At 38.9% G+C, this 18,965-nt stretch overlaps 7 protein-coding genes across 7 annotated transcripts; 4 read left to right on the forward strand and 3 right to left on the reverse strand.

Annotated features, from left to right (window-relative positions):
• Positions 1-205: 205 nt before the first annotated feature.
• Positions 206-1,071, reverse strand: LOC6639538 (serine protease 1). Its single transcript, XM_002061935.4, has one exon. The coding sequence runs from the start codon at positions 1,065-1,067 to the stop codon at positions 249-251; it is 819 nt and encodes a 272-aa protein (XP_002061971.1). The 5' UTR covers positions 1,068-1,071; the 3' UTR covers positions 206-248.
• A 995-nt stretch (positions 1,072-2,066) lies between these two features.
• LOC6639506 (serine protease 1) lies at positions 2,067-2,933 on the forward strand. Its single transcript, XM_002061934.4, has one exon. The coding sequence runs from the start codon at positions 2,081-2,083 to the stop codon at positions 2,888-2,890; it is 810 nt and encodes a 269-aa protein (XP_002061970.1). The 5' UTR covers positions 2,067-2,080; the 3' UTR covers positions 2,891-2,933.
• Positions 2,934-3,544: 611 nt separating this feature from the next.
• Positions 3,545-4,428, reverse strand: LOC6639505 (serine protease 1). Its single transcript, XM_002061933.4, has one exon. The coding sequence runs from the start codon at positions 4,391-4,393 to the stop codon at positions 3,593-3,595; it is 801 nt and encodes a 266-aa protein (XP_002061969.1). The 5' UTR covers positions 4,394-4,428; the 3' UTR covers positions 3,545-3,592.
• A 1,429-nt stretch (positions 4,429-5,857) lies between these two features.
• Positions 5,858-7,951, forward strand: LOC6639503 (protein tantalus). Its single transcript, XM_002061931.4, has 2 exons — positions 5,858-6,032; positions 6,107-7,951. Exons 1-2 carry the CDS (start codon positions 5,971-5,973, stop codon positions 7,542-7,544), a joined length of 1,500 nt encoding a protein of 499 aa, XP_002061967.3. The 5' UTR covers positions 5,858-5,970; the 3' UTR covers positions 7,545-7,951.
• Positions 7,952-9,003: 1,052 nt separating this feature from the next.
• Positions 9,004-10,836, forward strand: LOC6639502 (protein tantalus). Its single transcript, XM_002061930.4, has 2 exons — positions 9,004-9,174; positions 9,249-10,836. The coding sequence occupies exons 1-2, from the start codon at positions 9,113-9,115 to the stop codon at positions 10,141-10,143; spliced, it is 957 nt and encodes a 318-aa protein (XP_002061966.2). The 5' UTR covers positions 9,004-9,112; the 3' UTR covers positions 10,144-10,836.
• Positions 10,837-15,904: 5,068 nt separating this feature from the next.
• LOC6639501 (transmembrane protease serine 12) lies at positions 15,905-17,454 on the forward strand. Its single transcript, XM_002061929.2, has 3 exons — positions 15,905-16,476; positions 16,560-16,735; positions 16,805-17,454. The coding sequence occupies exons 1-3, from the start codon at positions 15,905-15,907 to the stop codon at positions 17,452-17,454; spliced, it is 1,398 nt and encodes a 465-aa protein (XP_002061965.2).
• A 26-nt stretch (positions 17,455-17,480) lies between these two features.
• Positions 17,481-18,543, reverse strand: LOC6639583 (brachyurin). The gene is made up of 2 exons (XM_002061928.4): positions 17,942-18,543; positions 17,481-17,852 (listed from the first exon to the last, which is right to left on the reverse strand). The coding sequence occupies exons 1-2, from the start codon at positions 18,504-18,506 to the stop codon at positions 17,545-17,547; spliced, it is 873 nt and encodes a 290-aa protein (XP_002061964.1). The 5' UTR covers positions 18,507-18,543; the 3' UTR covers positions 17,481-17,544.
• Positions 18,544-18,965: the final 422 nt, after the last annotated feature.

Raw genomic sequence — 18,965 nt, forward strand, 5'->3', positions numbered from 1 at the left:
ATATGCCCCAACCAAATACACTCTTAACAGTTTGTCCGCAAAAGAACCAAAACAAAATTTCAAAAAGCTAGTGCAAAAAAAAAAAAAAAACAGATAAGAAGATAAGTTCATTGATCGAAGTTTTCAATTTGGTTTGCCGCGTCTAGTCAGAAATAATTTGCCAGACGATAAGACTCCTTTTAGTACAATGACCACAGAGAAATAATTGATATTTCGATAGAAGCTATTAATTTATTTGGGGGAATTCTTCAGTAAGAGATACCAGTGTTGTCGCGAATCCAGTCCAGATAGCTGGTGACACGAGTGAAACCATCTGGTAGACCGGCTGTGCAGCCATTGGCAGCCACAAATGAGGTAACACCGACAAGACGGTTGCCATCGTGTGTGACCAATGGGCCACCAGAATCACCAGCACAGGTCGACTTGCCATCAGGAGTGGCAGTACAGATGACATCATTGGTGATCACATCAGTGCCATAGACCGATGAGCATTGCGAGTTCTCGATGATCTGTTGATCCACACAGTTCAAGTAGTCCGAGACGGTGCTGTCATCGGATGTGCGACCCCAGCCGGAAGCAAGAGCCCACCAACCAGCATAGTTGTTGTAACGATCATTGTAGGTGGGCAATTCCACCTTGTTAACCAGCGACCAGAAGTCCACATGTGGGGTATTGATCAGAGAGATGTCATTGTTCAGATTATTGGTATTATAGTTCGAGTGCTGTCTGAAGTTGCCACTGCCCACGGTGTGAGTGTATTGGGCCTGTAGACGCCAACTGGCACCGTAGTAGATGGTCACAGACTCGGCATTGTTTGTGCAATGGGCAGCTGTCACCACCCAGGTGTTGCCAATGATTGAACCACCGCACCACCAACCACCGCTGCTGCTGCTGAAACCCAGACCAACAATATAAGGCACTTTGCCCTCATAGGCGGGATAGCCGTTGGTAATACGACCCGCAATGCTAGAACCGCTACCCAAGGGAGCGTCCTTATGGGGCACAACAGATTCAAAGGCCGATGCCGAGGCCACAGCCAAAGCCAACACGCTGAGGAATAGTTTCATTTTGGATGAATGAACTGACTTAATGTCTACATTGGTAGTTATTTATATAGGCTATGCTATAAGAAGACTTCCACTTGAAAACCCGTCTAGTCTTATCATTTTTTAACGTAGTTTGATACGTTTTCAAAATCAGTTTAATCAGTTTAACTTTCTCTCTTTGTTTTCAGAATTGCCCACGCGTGCAAATTTTTGCACCTCTTCAAACTACAAATAGCCCAGTCACTTTAATTAAAAGTTCAGTCCACTCGATTTCAATTCCATTCATCGATTGAAAAGATTAAACTGCTGCCCATTGAACACCATGGGGGCCACTGATAAGAGTTTTGTGGATGATGATAAATAAACAATTTATAAATTACCAGAAAAACCATTCATTAAATGTTCAATGAGAAGCAAAGAAACGAAATTCAATGTTTTTTTTTTTTTAAAAGGAATGAGCTTGATCAAACATTTAACACATTTTAATTATTTCTCTTTAACTGGGACTCTCAAGAGCGAAAAGGAAAGGAAAAAGATTAACTCAGTGATTTCCAGACATTTTCTACCTGGTGCCTTCTACATAAATACATGGCTCTCCCTCGAGTGTCCTTTGGGTGACTGTCTAATCTTTTGGTGGTAATCAATTTCCTGTAGTACTAAGTCTAGTTTAGTTTCAGAAATTTTAGTAAGTATAACTATTTTTAAGGGTTTTTCCACAATCAATTTAAGACACTAAGAGAATCTACAAAATTTATAAATTTAAGATAAATTCTGATTATATAAATCTTGATTTACGTTTCAAGTTTTTCAAAAAAACCAAAATATTTCTATAAATTGCTTATCAGTTTGTACTCAATACTTTTGCTCAGCGATAGCTTAAGTGAATCTCGGTCAGAAGAAAACACTTTAAGCGTAAAACTAATTAAACAAACAAGTGGAAAAATACAAAGTTAAGAGCGAATGATATGATAATGCCATTCCCTATAAAAGCGTATGCCAACATGATTACGATTGAGTTGAATTGTGTGGCCATTATGAAAGTAGTTGTTGTTTTAGGTCTAGCCGCTCTGGCTATTGCCTCTGTGTCTGCCAAGAGCACTGGCATTCACCAGCAGGTTCACCCCAAGGATCAGCCCAAGGAGAAGATCAATGGACGCATTGTCAACGGGTATCCAGCCTACGAAGGCAAGGCGCCCTATGCTGTCGGTTTGGGTTTCGCTGATGGCTGGTGGTGCGGTGGTTCTATCATTGCCAACGACTGGGTTGTGACTGCCGCCCATTGCACGAACGGAGCTAGCGCTGTGACCATCTACTATGGTGCCACCTGGCGTACCGAAGCCGTTTTCACCCACTGGGTAGGCAGCGGTGACTTCATCCAGAACTCGAACTGGCCCAATGAAAATGGCAATGATATCGCCCTGATCCGTACCCCTCATGTCGACTTCTGGTCGAATGTAAACAAGGTTGAGCTGCCCAGCTTCAACGATCGTTATAACATGTACGATGGCTGGTGGACCGTTGCCTGCGGCTGGGGTTTGACCACTGAAGGATCTCTGCCCGATTGGTTGCAGTGCGTCGATCTACAGATCATCAGCAACTCTCAGTGCGCTCAGACCTACGGCAGCATTCCTGATGGCATCCTCTGCGTCAACACTGAGGGCGGCAAGTCTACCTGCTCTGGTGACTCTGGTGGCCCATTGGTTCTCCACGACGGCGGCAAACTGGCTGGCATCACCTCTTTCGGTGCTGGTGATGGTTGCGTTGCTGGTCTCCCAGCTGGCTTCACCCGTGTCACCCATCAATTGGAATGGATCCGCGACCACTCTGGCGTGGCTTACTACTAAAATGCTCTCATTTACCTCAAATATACTAATCGTTTAAAGCAAATTGACAAGGAATCTTTTAATTTTTAATTACGTTCTATAAGTTATGCAGTCGTTTAGGTATCCCTTGCCAGAGTATTTGAAAAGAAGCTTCATTGAAGAGTTTTTTCATACAACTTGATTGTGTGAAAATACTTTGAATAAACTTCTTTTTAAAAGAAATATCCTTATTCCCCTGTTAGGTCGATCTAATGAATGTTGTCCATATTTTTACCTCAAAACTTTTGCTTCGTCAGATCGTTAAATAATGCTTTTTTAAGGTTTAACCCTACATCGTTGTTATGTGAAGCTCTTTAGAATCAAGTTGTGTCTGAAACTTGTGATTTGAATAGATCAAAACATTATACATCGATTATCCTAACATCTGGACATGAACAAAACGTTTAAATACGCGATTTTGAAGAACTTCTAGAGGCAAATTCTTGTCATGGAAGCCAATTCTTGTCATCTCCATAGAAATGAAAATTTTAGTCAAATTTTTGAAAACAGAAGCTCGAGAAGAACTAAATTTCATATCTGAATGATTTGCTTGAAATCTACATTTTTCCAGAGCTGAAAACTACGCCTATGGCAATCACTTTTACAACTAAAATAATAATTTATAAATCAATAATGTTTTTTTTTTAGTTATATGCAATTTATTTCCTTCGCGGAAGAAATGATTTAATAGTAAGCAACACCAGAGTGATCGCGGATCCATTCCAATTGAGCGGTGACACGAGTGAAACCAGATGGAAGACCAGCAGTGCAACCGGCACCAGAAACCCAGGAAGTGACACCAACCAATCTGCCGCCGTCGTGGAGAACCAATGGGCCGCCAGAGTCACCAGAGCAGGTGGACTTGCCGCCTTCGGTGGAGACGCACAGAATACCCTCGGGTTGAGAGCCATAGGTCTGAGAGCACTGGGCGTTGCTAATGATCTGCAGATCAACACATTCCATCCAGTCGGGTTGGTTTCCAGAGGTGGTCAAGCCCCAGCCGCAGGCAACAGCCCAAGCGTTGTCGTACATGTTGTAGCGATCGTTGAAGCTGGGCAGCTCAACCTTGTTAACATTCGACCAGAAGTCGACATGGGGGGTACGGATCAGGGCGATATCATTGCCATTCTCATTGGGCCAGTTCGAGTTCTGGATGAAGTCGCCGCTGCCGACAGTGTGGGTGAATTGGGCATTCTCCTTCCAGGTGGCACCGTAGAAGATGGTCACAGCGCTAGCGCCGTTTGTGCAATGGGCAGCAGTCAGAACCCAATCGTTGGCAATGATGGAACCACCGCACCACCATCCGTTATGGAAGTACAGACCGACGGTGTAGGGTGCCTTGCCCTCGTAGGTTGGGTAGCCGTTGACAATGCGACCATTGATCTTGTTGTCGGCGGGCACATCCTTGGGATGGACCTGCTTGGGCACAACGGTGCCAGCGGATACTGTGGCCAAAGCCAGAGCCAATACAACGAACACTTTCATGGCGAATGAATGAATTACTCGTACTGCTTCTGGTCACAGCCAGCCCATTTATAGCAAATTCTGTGGCCAATTCTCGCACGTCAACTGATTAAAATAATTCAATTAAAATCTCTCCATCAGAGTCCCTAATCAAGGAGGAGCGTGCAAAAGTGGTAGGGTACTTCTCTCTACCACATTGCCTATCTATGGGAATTCAATTCGAATTGATAATGGCTCACAAGAATCAAATCTACATAGTTATTATCAATGTGTGGTCTGCCAGATATGTACATTTGTATGTATATAAATATATTTTAATAAAAACAATCACACATACATACATACATATAAACTATTTCAGCTTTTAAGTGCTTCTAAACAAAAGCAAAGACAAGCTATAAACAGAAGCGTCGAATATAAATATATTAACTTACCAATTGGAATCTGTTTCATTAAATAGTTTTCAGGAATTAGAGTCTCCGTTATAAAATAGTTATAACGGTTTTTAATCATTTGCACCCAACAACACATCTTCAAATATGTATATATATACATACATACATGTATTTCACTTCACTTAACTTCACTTCACTAAAATTACAAAAAACAAACGCACAAAGCGGGGGGCAGGTGTTGCCAAGTTAATTCTCCAACTGGGATTCGATTACAGCTGCAGTTTCTTTTTGCTTATTACATCAAATTCTCCGATCTCAAAGCTTACACTTAAAATATTTGCTATTTGCTTTACACCGAACTTTTCACTCCGTTTTGATCCTGGCTTTCTTAGTGTTTTCGATACGCGGGCTTTCGATAACATTTATAGTGTTGATCAGGAAAAAGGAAATAAATCGAAACTGACTTGCTAAATTTTCTGTTTAAACAAAATTGGCAGAACAATCACTTTTACATTTTGTAATCGCATTCCAAATAAAAGTTCAATAATACATTATTATTTCAAAGTAATATTTTCTTTTTTTGTACTCAGCGGCATTTTTGGAAGGTCTAGGCTTTTTTTTTTATTTATTATAATTAAATCTAATAATACGAGTTGTGTTTATGCTGGACCAACTAAAGTCTTCGAGTGAAAAGGATTGAATTAGTATAGCTATTTTAAATTTATATTTCTATATGATTTGATAAATTTAATTTTGGAAGAGAGTTATAAAGTTAATAACATTCTTTTCTGTGGTACAAGTAAGTAGTTGTTGCAGATTTGGAAGTTTGGTGGTTTTGCTGACCTTTTGAAATGTGATGGCAATAATACGTTAGGTAATCTTTTCTTTAAGTCTCATCTCTATTTGCTATCTTTGCACGTAATTAAAACACTCTGATTCCAAGTGTCTTTCCAATGACTCTCAAACTTTAACAGCAGGTTTAAATTTCCCGGCATACGCCACAGCCTCGATCTGTTAAATTTAACATTTTCACTTGCAGAGCCTGTTAAAAGTCAACATTATGTGACAATCGATTTTACAAAAACATCAACACTGTTTTTTGTTTTTGTTTAAATAAGAAAATAATTCTTGAATTATAGTCGGAAAATTCATCAAACATAAATAAAAGGAAATGCTTGGCAGACAGCCAAACAACAAATAATTATGGAAAATATTGTTTATAATTTTGCAAAAATAACATTTACTCCGCATCCTAGTTCTAGTTGGTAAATAGTGTGCAGTTATCCGCCGCTTGGCTTTCATTCCATCTGACTTAAACATAATTTCTTTCTTTTCTTAGCACCAACTTTGACTGGAGTATCAGCAAGCCAATAGCTATGTCGGACACAGAAGAAGAGGCTGGCTCTTCAAGACCACCACGACCAACAGCAGCAGCCGCAGCCGCAGCCGCACCTGCTTTATTGGCCATAGCACACACGCCACACTCAATTGATGAGGACAGCATCTCGAGCCAGGACTCTTGCAGCGACTATAACGACAATGAGGAAAATACCGATGCGGATGTGAGTGATGCCCACAGCAGTTGCAGCTATGCGGCAGCCACATCATCATCCACTATACCGGGCAGCCGTGGCGGTGTCTCGCGTCGTCGCATGCCCGCACGCATAGCCAAGGATAACTTCAATCGCATTAGCAGTGCCATAATGAAGCCCTTGAAGAAGAAGCAGCGACGTGAACTCAACACAAATGCCCAGACACTGAAGAGTATTGAGAAAATCTATATGAACAGCCAGCATATGAAAAAGTTTAGACCATCCAATTTGGAAACCATCTTCGAAGAACCCAGCGATGAGAATGCCGCCGATGCAGAAGATGATAGCGAGGAGCAGGGTTCCACATCCATTAGCGAGCAAGTTCGTATTGTTAAGTTTGGTTCTCGCAAACTACGGCGGGCCATCTCGTTCAACGATGGCCTCAATAAGAACAAGAATTTGGTCAAGAAGCGTCGACTCAAGGTCAAGAAGACCTTTGGCAAGCGGCTCGCTCTCAAAAAGATATCAATGACCGAGTTTCATGATCGACTGAACAAGAGTTTGGACAGTGCTATGGTCGATGAGGAGGATGAGGACGAGCAAGAGGGTCAATTGTTGGCCTTCGGTGGAGACGCACAGAATACCCTCGGGTTGAGAGCCATAGGTCTGAGAGCACTGGGCGTTGCTAATGATCTGCAGATCAACACATTCCATCCAGTCGGGTTGGTTTCCAGAGGTGGTCAAGCCCCAGCCGCAGGCAACAGCCCAAGCGTTGTCGTACATGTTGTAGCGATCGTTGAAGCTGGGCAGCTCAACCTTGTTAACATTCGACCAGAAGTCGACATGGGGGGTACGGATCAGGGCGATATCATTGCCATTCTCATTGGGCCAGTTCGAGTTCTGGATGAAGTCGCCGCTGCCGACAGTGTGGGTGAATTGGGCATTCTCCTTCCAGGTGGCACCGTAGAAGATGGTCACAGCGCTAGCGCCGTTTGTGCAATGGGCAGCAGTCAGAACCCAATCGTTGGCAATGATGGAACCACCGCACCACCATCCGTTATGGAAGTACAGACCGACGGTGTAGGGTGCCTTGCCCTCGTAGGTTGGGTAGCCGTTGACAATGCGACCATTGATCTTGTTGTCGGCGGGCACATCCTTGGGATGGACCTGCTTGGGCACAACGGTGCCAGCGGATACTGTGGCCAAAGCCAGAGCCAATACAACGAACACTTTCATGGCGAATGAATGAATTACTCGTACTGCTTCTGGTCACAGCCAGCCCATTTATAGCAAATTCTGTGGCCAATTCTCGCACGTCAACTGATTAAAATAATTCAATTAAAATCTCTCCATCAGAGTCCCTAATCAAGGAGGAGCGTGCAAAAGTGGTAGGGTACTTCTCTCTACCACATTGCCTATCTATGGGAATTCAATTCGAATTGATAATGGCTCACAAGAATCAAATCTACATAGTTATTATCAATGTGTGGTCTGCCAGATATGTACATTTGTATGTATATAAATATATTTTAATAAAAACAATCACACATACATACATACATATAAACTATTTCAGCTTTTAAGTGCTTCTAAACAAAAGCAAAGACAAGCTATAAACAGAAGCGTCGAATATAAATATATTAACTTACCAATTGGAATCTGTTTCATTAAATAGTTTTCAGGAATTAGAGTCTCCGTTATAAAATAGTTATAACGGTTTTTAATCATTTGCACCCAACAACACATCTTCAAATATGTATATATATACATACATACATGTATTTCACTTCACTTAACTTCACTTCACTAAAATTACAAAAAACAAACGCACAAAGCGGGGGGCAGGTGTTGCCAAGTTAATTCTCCAACTGGGATTCGATTACAGCTGCAGTTTCTTTTTGCTTATTACATCAAATTCTCCGATCTCAAAGCTTACACTTAAAATATTTGCTATTTGCTTTACACCGAACTTTTCACTCCGTTTTGATCCTGGCTTTCTTAGTGTTTTCGATACGCGGGCTTTCGATAACATTTATAGTGTTGATCAGGAAAAAGGAAATAAATCGAAACTGACTTGCTAAATTTTCTGTTTAAACAAAATTGGCAGAACAATCACTTTTACATTTTGTAATCGCATTCCAAATAAAAGTTCAATAATACATTATTATTTCAAAGTAATATTTTCTTTTTTTGTACTCAGCGGCATTTTTGGAAGGTCTAGGCTTTTTTTTTTATTTATTATAATTAAATCTAATAATACGAGTTGTGTTTATGCTGGACCAACTAAAGTCTTCGAGTGAAAAGGATTGAATTAGTATAGCTATTTTAAATTTATATTTCTATATGATTTGATAAATTTAATTTTGGAAGAGAGTTATAAAGTTAATAACATTCTTTTCTGTGGTACAAGTAAGTAGTTGTTGCAGATTTGGAAGTTTGGTGGTTTTGCTGACCTTTTGAAATGTGATGGCAATAATACGTTAGGTAATCTTTTCTTTAAGTCTCATCTCTATTTGCTATCTTTGCACGTAATTAAAACACTCTGATTCCAAGTGTCTTTCCAATGACTCTCAAACTTTAACAGCAGGTTTAAATTTCCCGGCATACGCCACAGCCTCGATCTGTTAAATTTAACATTTTCACTTGCAGAGCCTGTTAAAAGTCAACATTATGTGACAATCGATTTTACAAAAACATCAACACTGTTTTTTGTTTTTGTTTAAATAAGAAAATAATTCTTGAATTATAGTCGGAAAATTCATCAAACATAAATAAAAGGAAATGCTTGGCAGACAGCCAAACAACAAATAATTATGGAAAATATTGTTTATAATTTTGCAAAAATAACATTTACTCCGCATCCTAGTTCTAGTTGGTAAATAGTGTGCAGTTATCCGCCGCTTGGCTTTCATTCCATCTGACTTAAACATAATTTCTTTCTTTTCTTAGCACCAACTTTGACTGGAGTATCAGCAAGCCAATAGCTATGTCGGACACAGAAGAAGAGGCTGGCTCTTCAAGACCACCACGACCAACAGCAGCAGCCGCAGCCGCAGCCGCACCTGCTTTATTGGCCATAGCACACACGCCACACTCAATTGATGAGGACAGCATCTCGAGCCAGGACTCTTGCAGCGACTATAACGACAATGAGGAAAATACCGATGCGGATGTGAGTGATGCCCACAGCAGTTGCAGCTATGCGGCAGCCACATCATCATCCACTATACCGGGCAGCCGTGGCGGTGTCTCGCGTCGTCGCATGCCCGCACGCATAGCCAAGGATAACTTCAATCGCATTAGCAGTGCCATAATGAAGCCCTTGAAGAAGAAGCAGCGACGTGAACTCAACACAAATGCCCAGACACTGAAGAGTATTGAGAAAATCTATATGAACAGCCAGCATATGAAAAAGTTTAGACCATCCAATTTGGAAACCATCTTCGAAGAACCCAGCGATGAGAATGCCGCCGATGCAGAAGATGATAGCGAGGAGCAGGGTTCCACATCCATTAGCGAGCAAGTTCGTATTGTTAAGTTTGGTTCTCGCAAACTACGGCGGGCCATCTCGTTCAACGATGGCCTCAATAAGAACAAGAATTTGGTCAAGAAGCGTCGACTCAAGGTCAAGAAGACCTTTGGCAAGCGGCTCGCTCTCAAAAAGATATCAATGACCGAGTTTCATGATCGACTGAACAAGAGTTTGGACAGTGCTATGGTCGATGAGGAGGATGAGGACGAGCAAGAGGGTCAATTGTTGGCAAATGGTAATATCAAGTCCACCATGGATGATATGCAGTTGCCGGCCATCTCATTGCCAGCTAGCAGCGGCAACACGTTTTAACGAGAGACTGACAAATTCAAATCAAATACTTTTATGTAGGTTTAGACATAAGATTACACTAATTGAAGAGGGGGTATTAGATTTACATGTTTTTAAAGTAATTTCAACTGCTAAAACCAAATTGTTCGATTTTTTTTTTATTTTAATATTGTATTGCGTTAAAGTTCTGAGTTGCATTTTACCATGAAATCATTTTTAAAAATCGAAACAAAAAACAAACAGAAACAGTAAAATAAAAATATTGTTAAGTTAATGGGAATTCACAATGTATCATTTTTTTTTTCTATTTATTATTTTTATTTTATACTTTCCTGTCAATCTTATGTATTTTTTTTTTCTCCTTCATATTAGTTATTATTTTAAGTAATTTTTTGCATATTCATCTTTTGAAATTTTAAAGTTTTAAATATAAAAGTTTCTTTCTTCACTGTACGCCTACTCATACCATCAATTAGTTAGTTAATTAACTTAAGTAAAATAATTTGTAATCAAATCCCTCATCCAAAAAAAAAAAACACATCCCCCCCTCCCCCATCATTTTGGGCGGTGGGCAAACTGAACTGATACCATGAACATCAAAGTCAGAGAATAATTTATTCACCATATTCAAATCAAGTCTGTAAATATGAACAACAAGAAAATTTCTAAGTCTAAGTCTAGATTTTAGATCAAATACATTTAATTGAATGAAAATACAAGAAAACTACTTTAATTTTTATGTGAAACATATTATGAAATAAAACAAACATTTTAATTGATTTCATAATTTAAGATTGCATATTCTTAAAATCGCCTTTCTTAAATTCTTAAGCATATACAATGTGGCGCAAAAGAAATCACCCAAATGGCCGCCAATGTCAAATCTGTTTTGACATTTGTGGACTAGACAGATACAGAATTAAAGTGAATAAGCCATGGAGCGATACACTCCCCAAGAACGCGAAATAATTGTGAAGGACGCGTATCCTGGTCGCTTAATTTCGTGTCTTGGCGATTTGCACTGGCCCGCCAGATCGCACGATTTAACCCGCCAGAAGCCCCGGACTTCTTTTTATGGGGTTTTTTAAAGTCCCGTGTTTAGATCAGCAAGCCTGAGACCTTGGAAGCCCTCAAGAAAAATATCCCACACGAATGCGAGAATTTATCGCCCGAAACGCTCGCCGAAGTGATGGAAAATTGTGAAATCAATCAACAATTAATTCTAAAGGTTTAAATAAACATAATCAAAAAAACAGAATCGAAGTTTTTCATTTAGAAAATTTCATTTAGCCAAACAACAACGGATGACTTCTTTTAATAACTTCTTTTGATTTGGATCTTTATTTGATAATATATTTGCTAACAAATATCAAACAAAAATTCATTAACTAGAAGAATTTTTTAACATAGCTTGAGAATATATATTTTAAAGTTTCGAATTCCTTAACTTCTAGTATATTGAATATATTCAGGTACAAAAAAACAAAGATATTCATTTAGAAGACAACAAAAATTACAGATTAAAGTGTTTAAACTGATTAAATGGTACTTAGTCATTATATTTTGTATATATTTTTCCTATGTTTGATGATGTTTTCTGAATAATATTATATACTAGGTCGATGATTCTTGGCATTTCTTGGATTTGTTTTTGGTTTTTTCTTTGTTAAAAAATCATTTTGCTAGGAAAGTAGGAACTAAATATGTATGTTGTTGTTGCATTGTCCCCTCCTTTCCGCCCCTTATAAATAAACACATACGAGTTTATAACTAATCGTAAAACGCACAATCAACATTAAAAAATAATCATAATAAAAGCAACAACAAGAGGGAAATGCCAACTAACTAATAAGTTGGTAAATAGTGCGAGCGATTTGCTTGGTGCTAAATTAAATAACGGCAAATGCATTAGCAAGTGCAACAATAAAATAATAGTGCAAGAAAAAAAAACAACGAAAGAAAAAAAAAGTATTATTCATACATAAATACGTAAATAGTTGTGGATAAACATGCAACTAGATGGAGAGTTGGTTAATTCATAATTTGCGATTATGCATTGAATATCGACGCACAGCAGCAGCAACAACAACAACAACAACAGCAGCAACAATATGTATATATGACCATAAAGGTGGTGGTCGGTTGGTGGGGTGGTGCAGGGGTGTATGGGGTGTTGCATGGGGCGTGGGGCATTTGTTACAGACATTTGCATAATCAGGCGCCACAACTTGCTACTTGTTGCTGTTGATTGTTGTTGTTATTGTTGTTGCTGGTGGTGTTGTTGTTGTTGTTTTTGTAGCCTCATTACATTTCTTCGATTCGCAAACATACATATCACCGTACAGCCGATCGAGAGCCAACGAGACGATTTGATTTATTTGCTTCGCTAGCCACAACGCCCCAATACGCCGCCCCCTTCCATCCCCTCAGACTCAGACTCATACCACAAATGATTTCCTAAAGAAAATACTTTCAACACCCCAAAAAAAAAAACAATAATAATAATAGAAAATGTAAGTATTGTTGTTATTTCACAGCACGAATTAATTTAATTATAAAATACACAAAACAAGATTAAAAAAACAAAAAACAAAAAAAAATACGCCAATATTTTTATAATGCACTCAGCGAGAGTTTTATTTCCTGCTAAGAATACCAAATGGCAAATTATCAATTTGGCAGCATGCAACAAACCAACAGTTGCATACACACACACACACCCACATACAGAGGGGTGTGTGTGTGTGTGTGTGTGCAAACCAATGCCACTTGCTGTTAATTTGTTTATGAGAAAATCCGCCACACCCACTGAGCCCGGCAATAACCTTGAGCATTGAGATTCAGCGAAATGAAGACGCCAACGAAGACACCAACGACACCGCCACCACCGCCCCCCCTTTTAGCCCAATCAATCAACTTCAAGTTGTTGGCCACATGAAGAGAGTCTTTCGGCAACATCTTTTTAACCATGATTTATTGAAATTTAATATTACAACTAATTATTATTTTAATCTTTGGAATAAGCTGACTAAAAATTATTTGTTTGAGTAAACATTTTCAAGAATTTATTAAATTAAATTGTTGTTCAACCTGTTTATTTGGTATTTTGACGATTTTTTAACCCATTTCAGACGGTTATTTAAATTAAGTCTATTTTTGTAAATGATATAAAAAACTTGAAAAAGTTATATAAACATTATTCGAACCGATTTTAAATATAATAATTATGCAATACATTACGATTTTTCTGTTTGTTGCAAATTAAAATATAACTTTTCTAGAATAAAGTAAAGAAACAAATTTACGAAATCTTTTTGTCAATTCTTAAACGATTTTAGTTAGATTTAATATTCAATTTATTTATCAATTTGGCTGCAATTTAGCATATTTTTTAAATTTTGAGCCAACTCATGATTTTTGAATCAAAAATTTTAGTTTTAGAGTCGCTTTCCTTGGTCCACAAATTGGAAATAGTTTTCGATTTAAATTTCGCAAATTTAAAGATTTTTCATATAACTTTGTATTATCAAACTTACTATCTATTTATTTAAAAACTAAAATCTATCTATATATACCACATATTATGTGAATATCTAAAAAAAAATATAGGTAAAACGTTTGTTAACTGATTACATTGTGGCCATAAACGAAAAGTGTCGCCAAATCGGCTTTTGGCTTAAAAAAGAAAATAAGGAAGCAAATCTTGACCCACTGGACAAATTTGAGATTAAAAGCCGGCTTGGCTGGTATAACCAGATTGGTAGACTAAAGAGTAGATTGTTGGGGGGGAGGAAGTGGGAGGCTATCAAGGAAAACAACTTTTTATGTTTCCATTTCCCCACATTGTCCCCATCCCCAAACACCGTCCATCAGCCATCTGTAGGTCTACTCCTCTAACTATGAGACAAAACAAAAGACAAGGCCAAATTGTTGACATGCGAAAAGACAAAGTGCAAATATGAAATGGAAATGAAAATGAAATGAAAATGGATCGTCCGTCGTCAAGTGTTTTTGCCCCAACTGTGAAATTGCTGAATGAAAGACTCTCACTATCTCCAACCCACTCGCACTCTCTCTCACTCTATCGCTATCTCTTTCAGACTCTCGCTGTTGGTCTATGATGTAATAGCACCAAACGCTAGTGCGATCATAGTAACTCGAGTTACAACTTTATATGCAATTTAAATATGGTTAAAACAACTAGCAAAGTTGATATATATAACCAAAAAGATGAGACACACACACACACACACACACACACATGCTAGTGGGTGAGTAACAGAGACAGAAAGTCGCGTTGAATGTTTAAAGGTATGCAAATTGATGCAACTTCAGTTAGGGTACTTCGTACAATTGCTACTACCACAATACACTTACTCTTACTACGTTTTTATACCCTTTACTCTACTTCATATGGGTATACGAAAAACACATTCGCAATCCTATAAAGTATATATACTTGATCAACTAGGTCTAATCATGTCCTTAAGTCTGTTCTGTCTTTAAACACCTTAAATTATGTAAACCATACTTATTTCTACCTTTCCCCCCACATTTTTTAACGTTTCTCAGTTTAATTTGGTACACTTATACTTAATATTTTTATCTATTGTTTCACTGAATTTCATAAAAATCTAATTTAAAACAACAGAGTTATAAGATACGTAAAAGATATAAATTTTTGCTAGGTACAGCATAAAGGTCAAAACTGACCGCTTGGTGCGCCAGAGTGCTTAAGTGAGCATGATTGAATGTAAAGTCTAACTTCTTTAGGACTTCTCTTTGATAAAGACCAAAACAAAAACTTTATTATAGACAAAGCCTTTAATATACTTCTATATAACTAGACTTTAATTATATAGAAACCTTGTACAAAATATAATTATATATAAAACCAATTTGAGTATCATTTTAAAATCGTTTTGGCACTAAAAAAAATGCGCAATAAAAGTCAAATCTAATCTAAATATAGCCAATTTTTGTCACTCTTATTAAAAGTTTTCAATATCTTTTGCACTTGCCATTTAATTTTTAGTCTATAGTCCGCATTTTTTTTTAAATATTCAATAGGAAACATGGAAAATTTTGAGCTTTTTGGCAAAATTATCTTTATCCAAGTTAATTATTATTACTTTTTAAACAGAATAAAATAAAACTTTTAACTTTCGCTGAGGTTTTTTAGCCAAAATTTTTTATATTTGGACTTTTTTCTTCAAATTTCGTTGCTATTTTTTAACTTTTGGGGGTTCCCCTAAGTTTGATTCTCTGCTACTTTGTAAGAAAATTATTATTTGTGTAAAGGAAGGCATATGTAATTTTAAATTTCAATTTTCTTAAAGAGTATCCCAAAGTCAGCGTATTACACTTGCTTACCTCAGTTTTTACTTATGTTTTTAGTTTTACTCGCACGTCAAATTAATGCCCAACTAGATGAAATAATTCCAAATGTTTCCGAGGAGTTTATAAAAATGCTGCCAACAAGCGCGCGACTCCACAGTCGTAAACGAGTCTTTGAAAGCGCATGGAGGAGAAGCCACCAACAACGATCACCGGCAAATCCGAGGGAGAAAAGCAAAGAAAACGAAAGAAAAAAACCAAATCCAAATCAAACGCGTAACGGGCTTCAATTGAAGTTTTTCAATTACAAACGTTTTTCCTTTAATTTTTTTTGTTGTTTTTTCTTGTTGTTGTTGTTGCTGTTGTTGTTAATAAACAAATCAAAAGTGAATAATAAACATTGTGGCGAAAATTAAATGCGTTTACGAATTAAAAATCAACGCAAATGTTTAAACAATCGGTCAGTGTCCACAATGTGCTAACACAGCAGAGGCCGAGACTTCGACTGAGATGCCAATTGCTATTGCTCCTGCTCCTTTTACTCCTCTATGCCATGGCCGGAATAGAGGCTGGCTCACTCGACTGGCAACAGGTTAAGCCAATGTATCTGGTCTCTATGTATCCGTCGTTTGATATGCATCAAAAACATCAACAATCAACGCAATCAACTTCACTGTCAGCCTTCTCCTCGCTGGAACAAGATGCGGAAGTTAGCGAGAGTCGTCATCATGAGCATGAGCATGCCATGGACATGCTGGCCAGTAATGAGGATATATCCACAGATCTCGATGAACCCGAACCATTGGTCTTGAATCTAGAGACGACACCGTTGATGGAGCAAATGTTACCCGAGGGAGCCATGGCCATGGATCGTATTTTCGGTGGCAATGTGGGTAATCCACATTGTTTTCCCTATCAAGTGGGCATGCTATTGCAGAGGCCGAAAGGTTTATATTGGTGTGGCGGTTCACTCATATCGGAGCAATATGTTTTGACAGCCGCTCATTGTGTCGATATGTATGGCAATATAGTTGATCCTGGACCATTCGTCTATATCTCACTCTCCCTCTCTCTCTTTTCTTTGTCTCTCCCGCTTATAGGGCAAAACGTGCACTTGTCTTTCTGGGAGCCAATGAGATTAAAAATGCCAAGGAAAAGGGTCAAGTTAGATTAATGGTACCAAATACCAATTTTCATATATATCCCACATGGAATCCAAAACGTTTGAAGGATGATATTGCCCTGGTACGCTTGCCCCATGCTGTTAGCTTTAATGGTGAGTGATGCGTCGGGGTCACCAGTATAATAGGAGATGTTTTTTTATTTATGGCCATTTACTTTTCAGAACGCATCCATCCCATACAGCTGCCAAAGCGTCACTATGAGTATCGAAATTTTAAAAACAAACTAGCCATTGCCTCCGGCTGGGGTCGTTATGCCACAGGAGTTCATGCCATTAGCAATGTTTTGCGTTATGTCCAGCTGCAGATAATCGATGGAAGGACATGTAAGAACAATTTTCCATTGTCATATCGTGGCACAAATATATGCACCAGTGGACGCAATTCCCGCTCCACTTGCAATGGCGATTCTGGTGGTCCTTTGGTCCTGCAACGACGTCACTCCAAGAAACGTGTCCTTGTCGGCATTACATCATTTGGCAGCATTTATGGTTGCGATCGCGGCTATCCGGCGGCCTTTACCAAAGTGGCCTCCTATTTGGATTGGATAAGCGATGAGACTGGCGTACATTCCTATCAGGATACCACAGAAGCCATCTTCTTTGACCAATACATCAAGGACTATAGTAAAAAGAAGCGCCAGCAATCGAATCGCAAACAAATGGAAAAGCAACGTGAAAGAGAGGTTGAGCTAGCAGATGATGATGATCAGCCAGATGAACTCGATGTGACATCATCATCGTCATCATCATCATCGACGGAGGAACGTCCACCAGCCAGATCCAAGTCTGAATTTGAATTTTATTTTCTATAGTAATAGATTAGTAATAGTAGTAAAAGTAGCCAGTTGGAATAAAAATTTATTATTTAAGCTTTTTTTTTGCGGCCAATGCCATTAATCAATTCAATTGCCATAGTTGGCCACACCAGTTTTGTCCTCAATCCAGTCCAGGTAGGAAGTGACGCGAGTGAAGACGCCTGGCCAACCGACCTCACAACCGAAAGCAATGCCAAAGGAGGTGGCACCAATCAGATAGCCATCCTTGGTCACCAATGGGCCGCCAGAGTCACCGCTGCAGATGGATGTACCGCCAGTGGTCTTAATGCAAATGTTGGTGCTACCCACCAGACCCAAGTACCAGGGACTGCAGCCAGAGTTGGCCATAATTGGGACATCAATATAACGCAGCTTATCGGTAACAGCGGTGGCCTCTATACGGGGGGGGAGGAGAAAAGGAGACAGAGAGAGCGACGACATTAAATTTGATTGATATGTAATCATAGATTTCCCAATTACTTACGATCACTGATCAATCCCCAGCCGGAGGCAATGCCATTCTCTCCACTATAGGTGTTATATGTATTCGATTTCACTGGCAATTTGGCTGGCTGAATATGCTCGTTCAACTTAATGGGCACTGGCAACTTGATCAGAGAAATATCATTGGTAATGGTATCGGCCTGCCAATCCTCATGAACAATCACATTTTTGGTCTCGACAAAAACGATCTGTTGGCCATCTTCTGTGTTATTGGAACGATCCCAGGCACCCAAATAGACATCCACACCGGTTGTAAGGCTATCCGTGCAATGGGCTGCCGTAACCACCCAACGATCACTGATCAAAGTGCCACCACACCAGGCAGCACCACCATTCACGTAGAGCAATAGTCCAACTTGATAGGGGAATTGATTCCTTTCGGCAATCTCACCACCAGTGATACGTCCCTCGGGGGACAATTGGCGACGCGTTGTGGCGGGATTGATTACAATGTTCATGTTCTTGACATTGGCCCAATCCACCGATGCCTGGACAGCGCCAAGGACGGCGGCCAGCAGCAAGACCGTAGTGCAAGCGAATTTCATGTTGAACAACTGATTAGCCCAGAAAAGGAATTCAATTCTTTTATAGTCACCCCCACCCCAAAGTCCGATCATATATCTTCGACTATCGCATCGAGACTATAGTCTCAGAATAACCCAATCCATTCAATCATGATTTATGATTGATAAAGCGTAATCACTATATCGATAATACGATTATCGTTTCATGTATTGTTTGCGTCTAGATTACATAAATAATCTCTGATAGATTTCGTCATTCATGACGAATATTTTCATACTTTTTCCACATTTTCCAAAAATAGGTTCGGGTATTACCCCTCGATTCTATCCTGAATATGTCGAAAATGAATTTATATGCAACTCTTGAAAATTTACAATTTCATTTAAAATGATTCGCAAAAAAACAATAATTTTGAAAAAAATGCAAAATCAAGGTCAAAAAACCTTAACTTTGCGGTTTAAATTATATTTGATTTGAAT

This window comes from Drosophila willistoni, assembly GCF_018902025.1.
Source record: "Drosophila willistoni isolate 14030-0811.24 chromosome XR unlocalized genomic scaffold, UCI_dwil_1.1 Seg144, whole genome shotgun sequence".
NCBI classification, from domain to species: domain Eukaryota; kingdom Metazoa; phylum Arthropoda; class Insecta; order Diptera; family Drosophilidae; genus Drosophila; species Drosophila willistoni.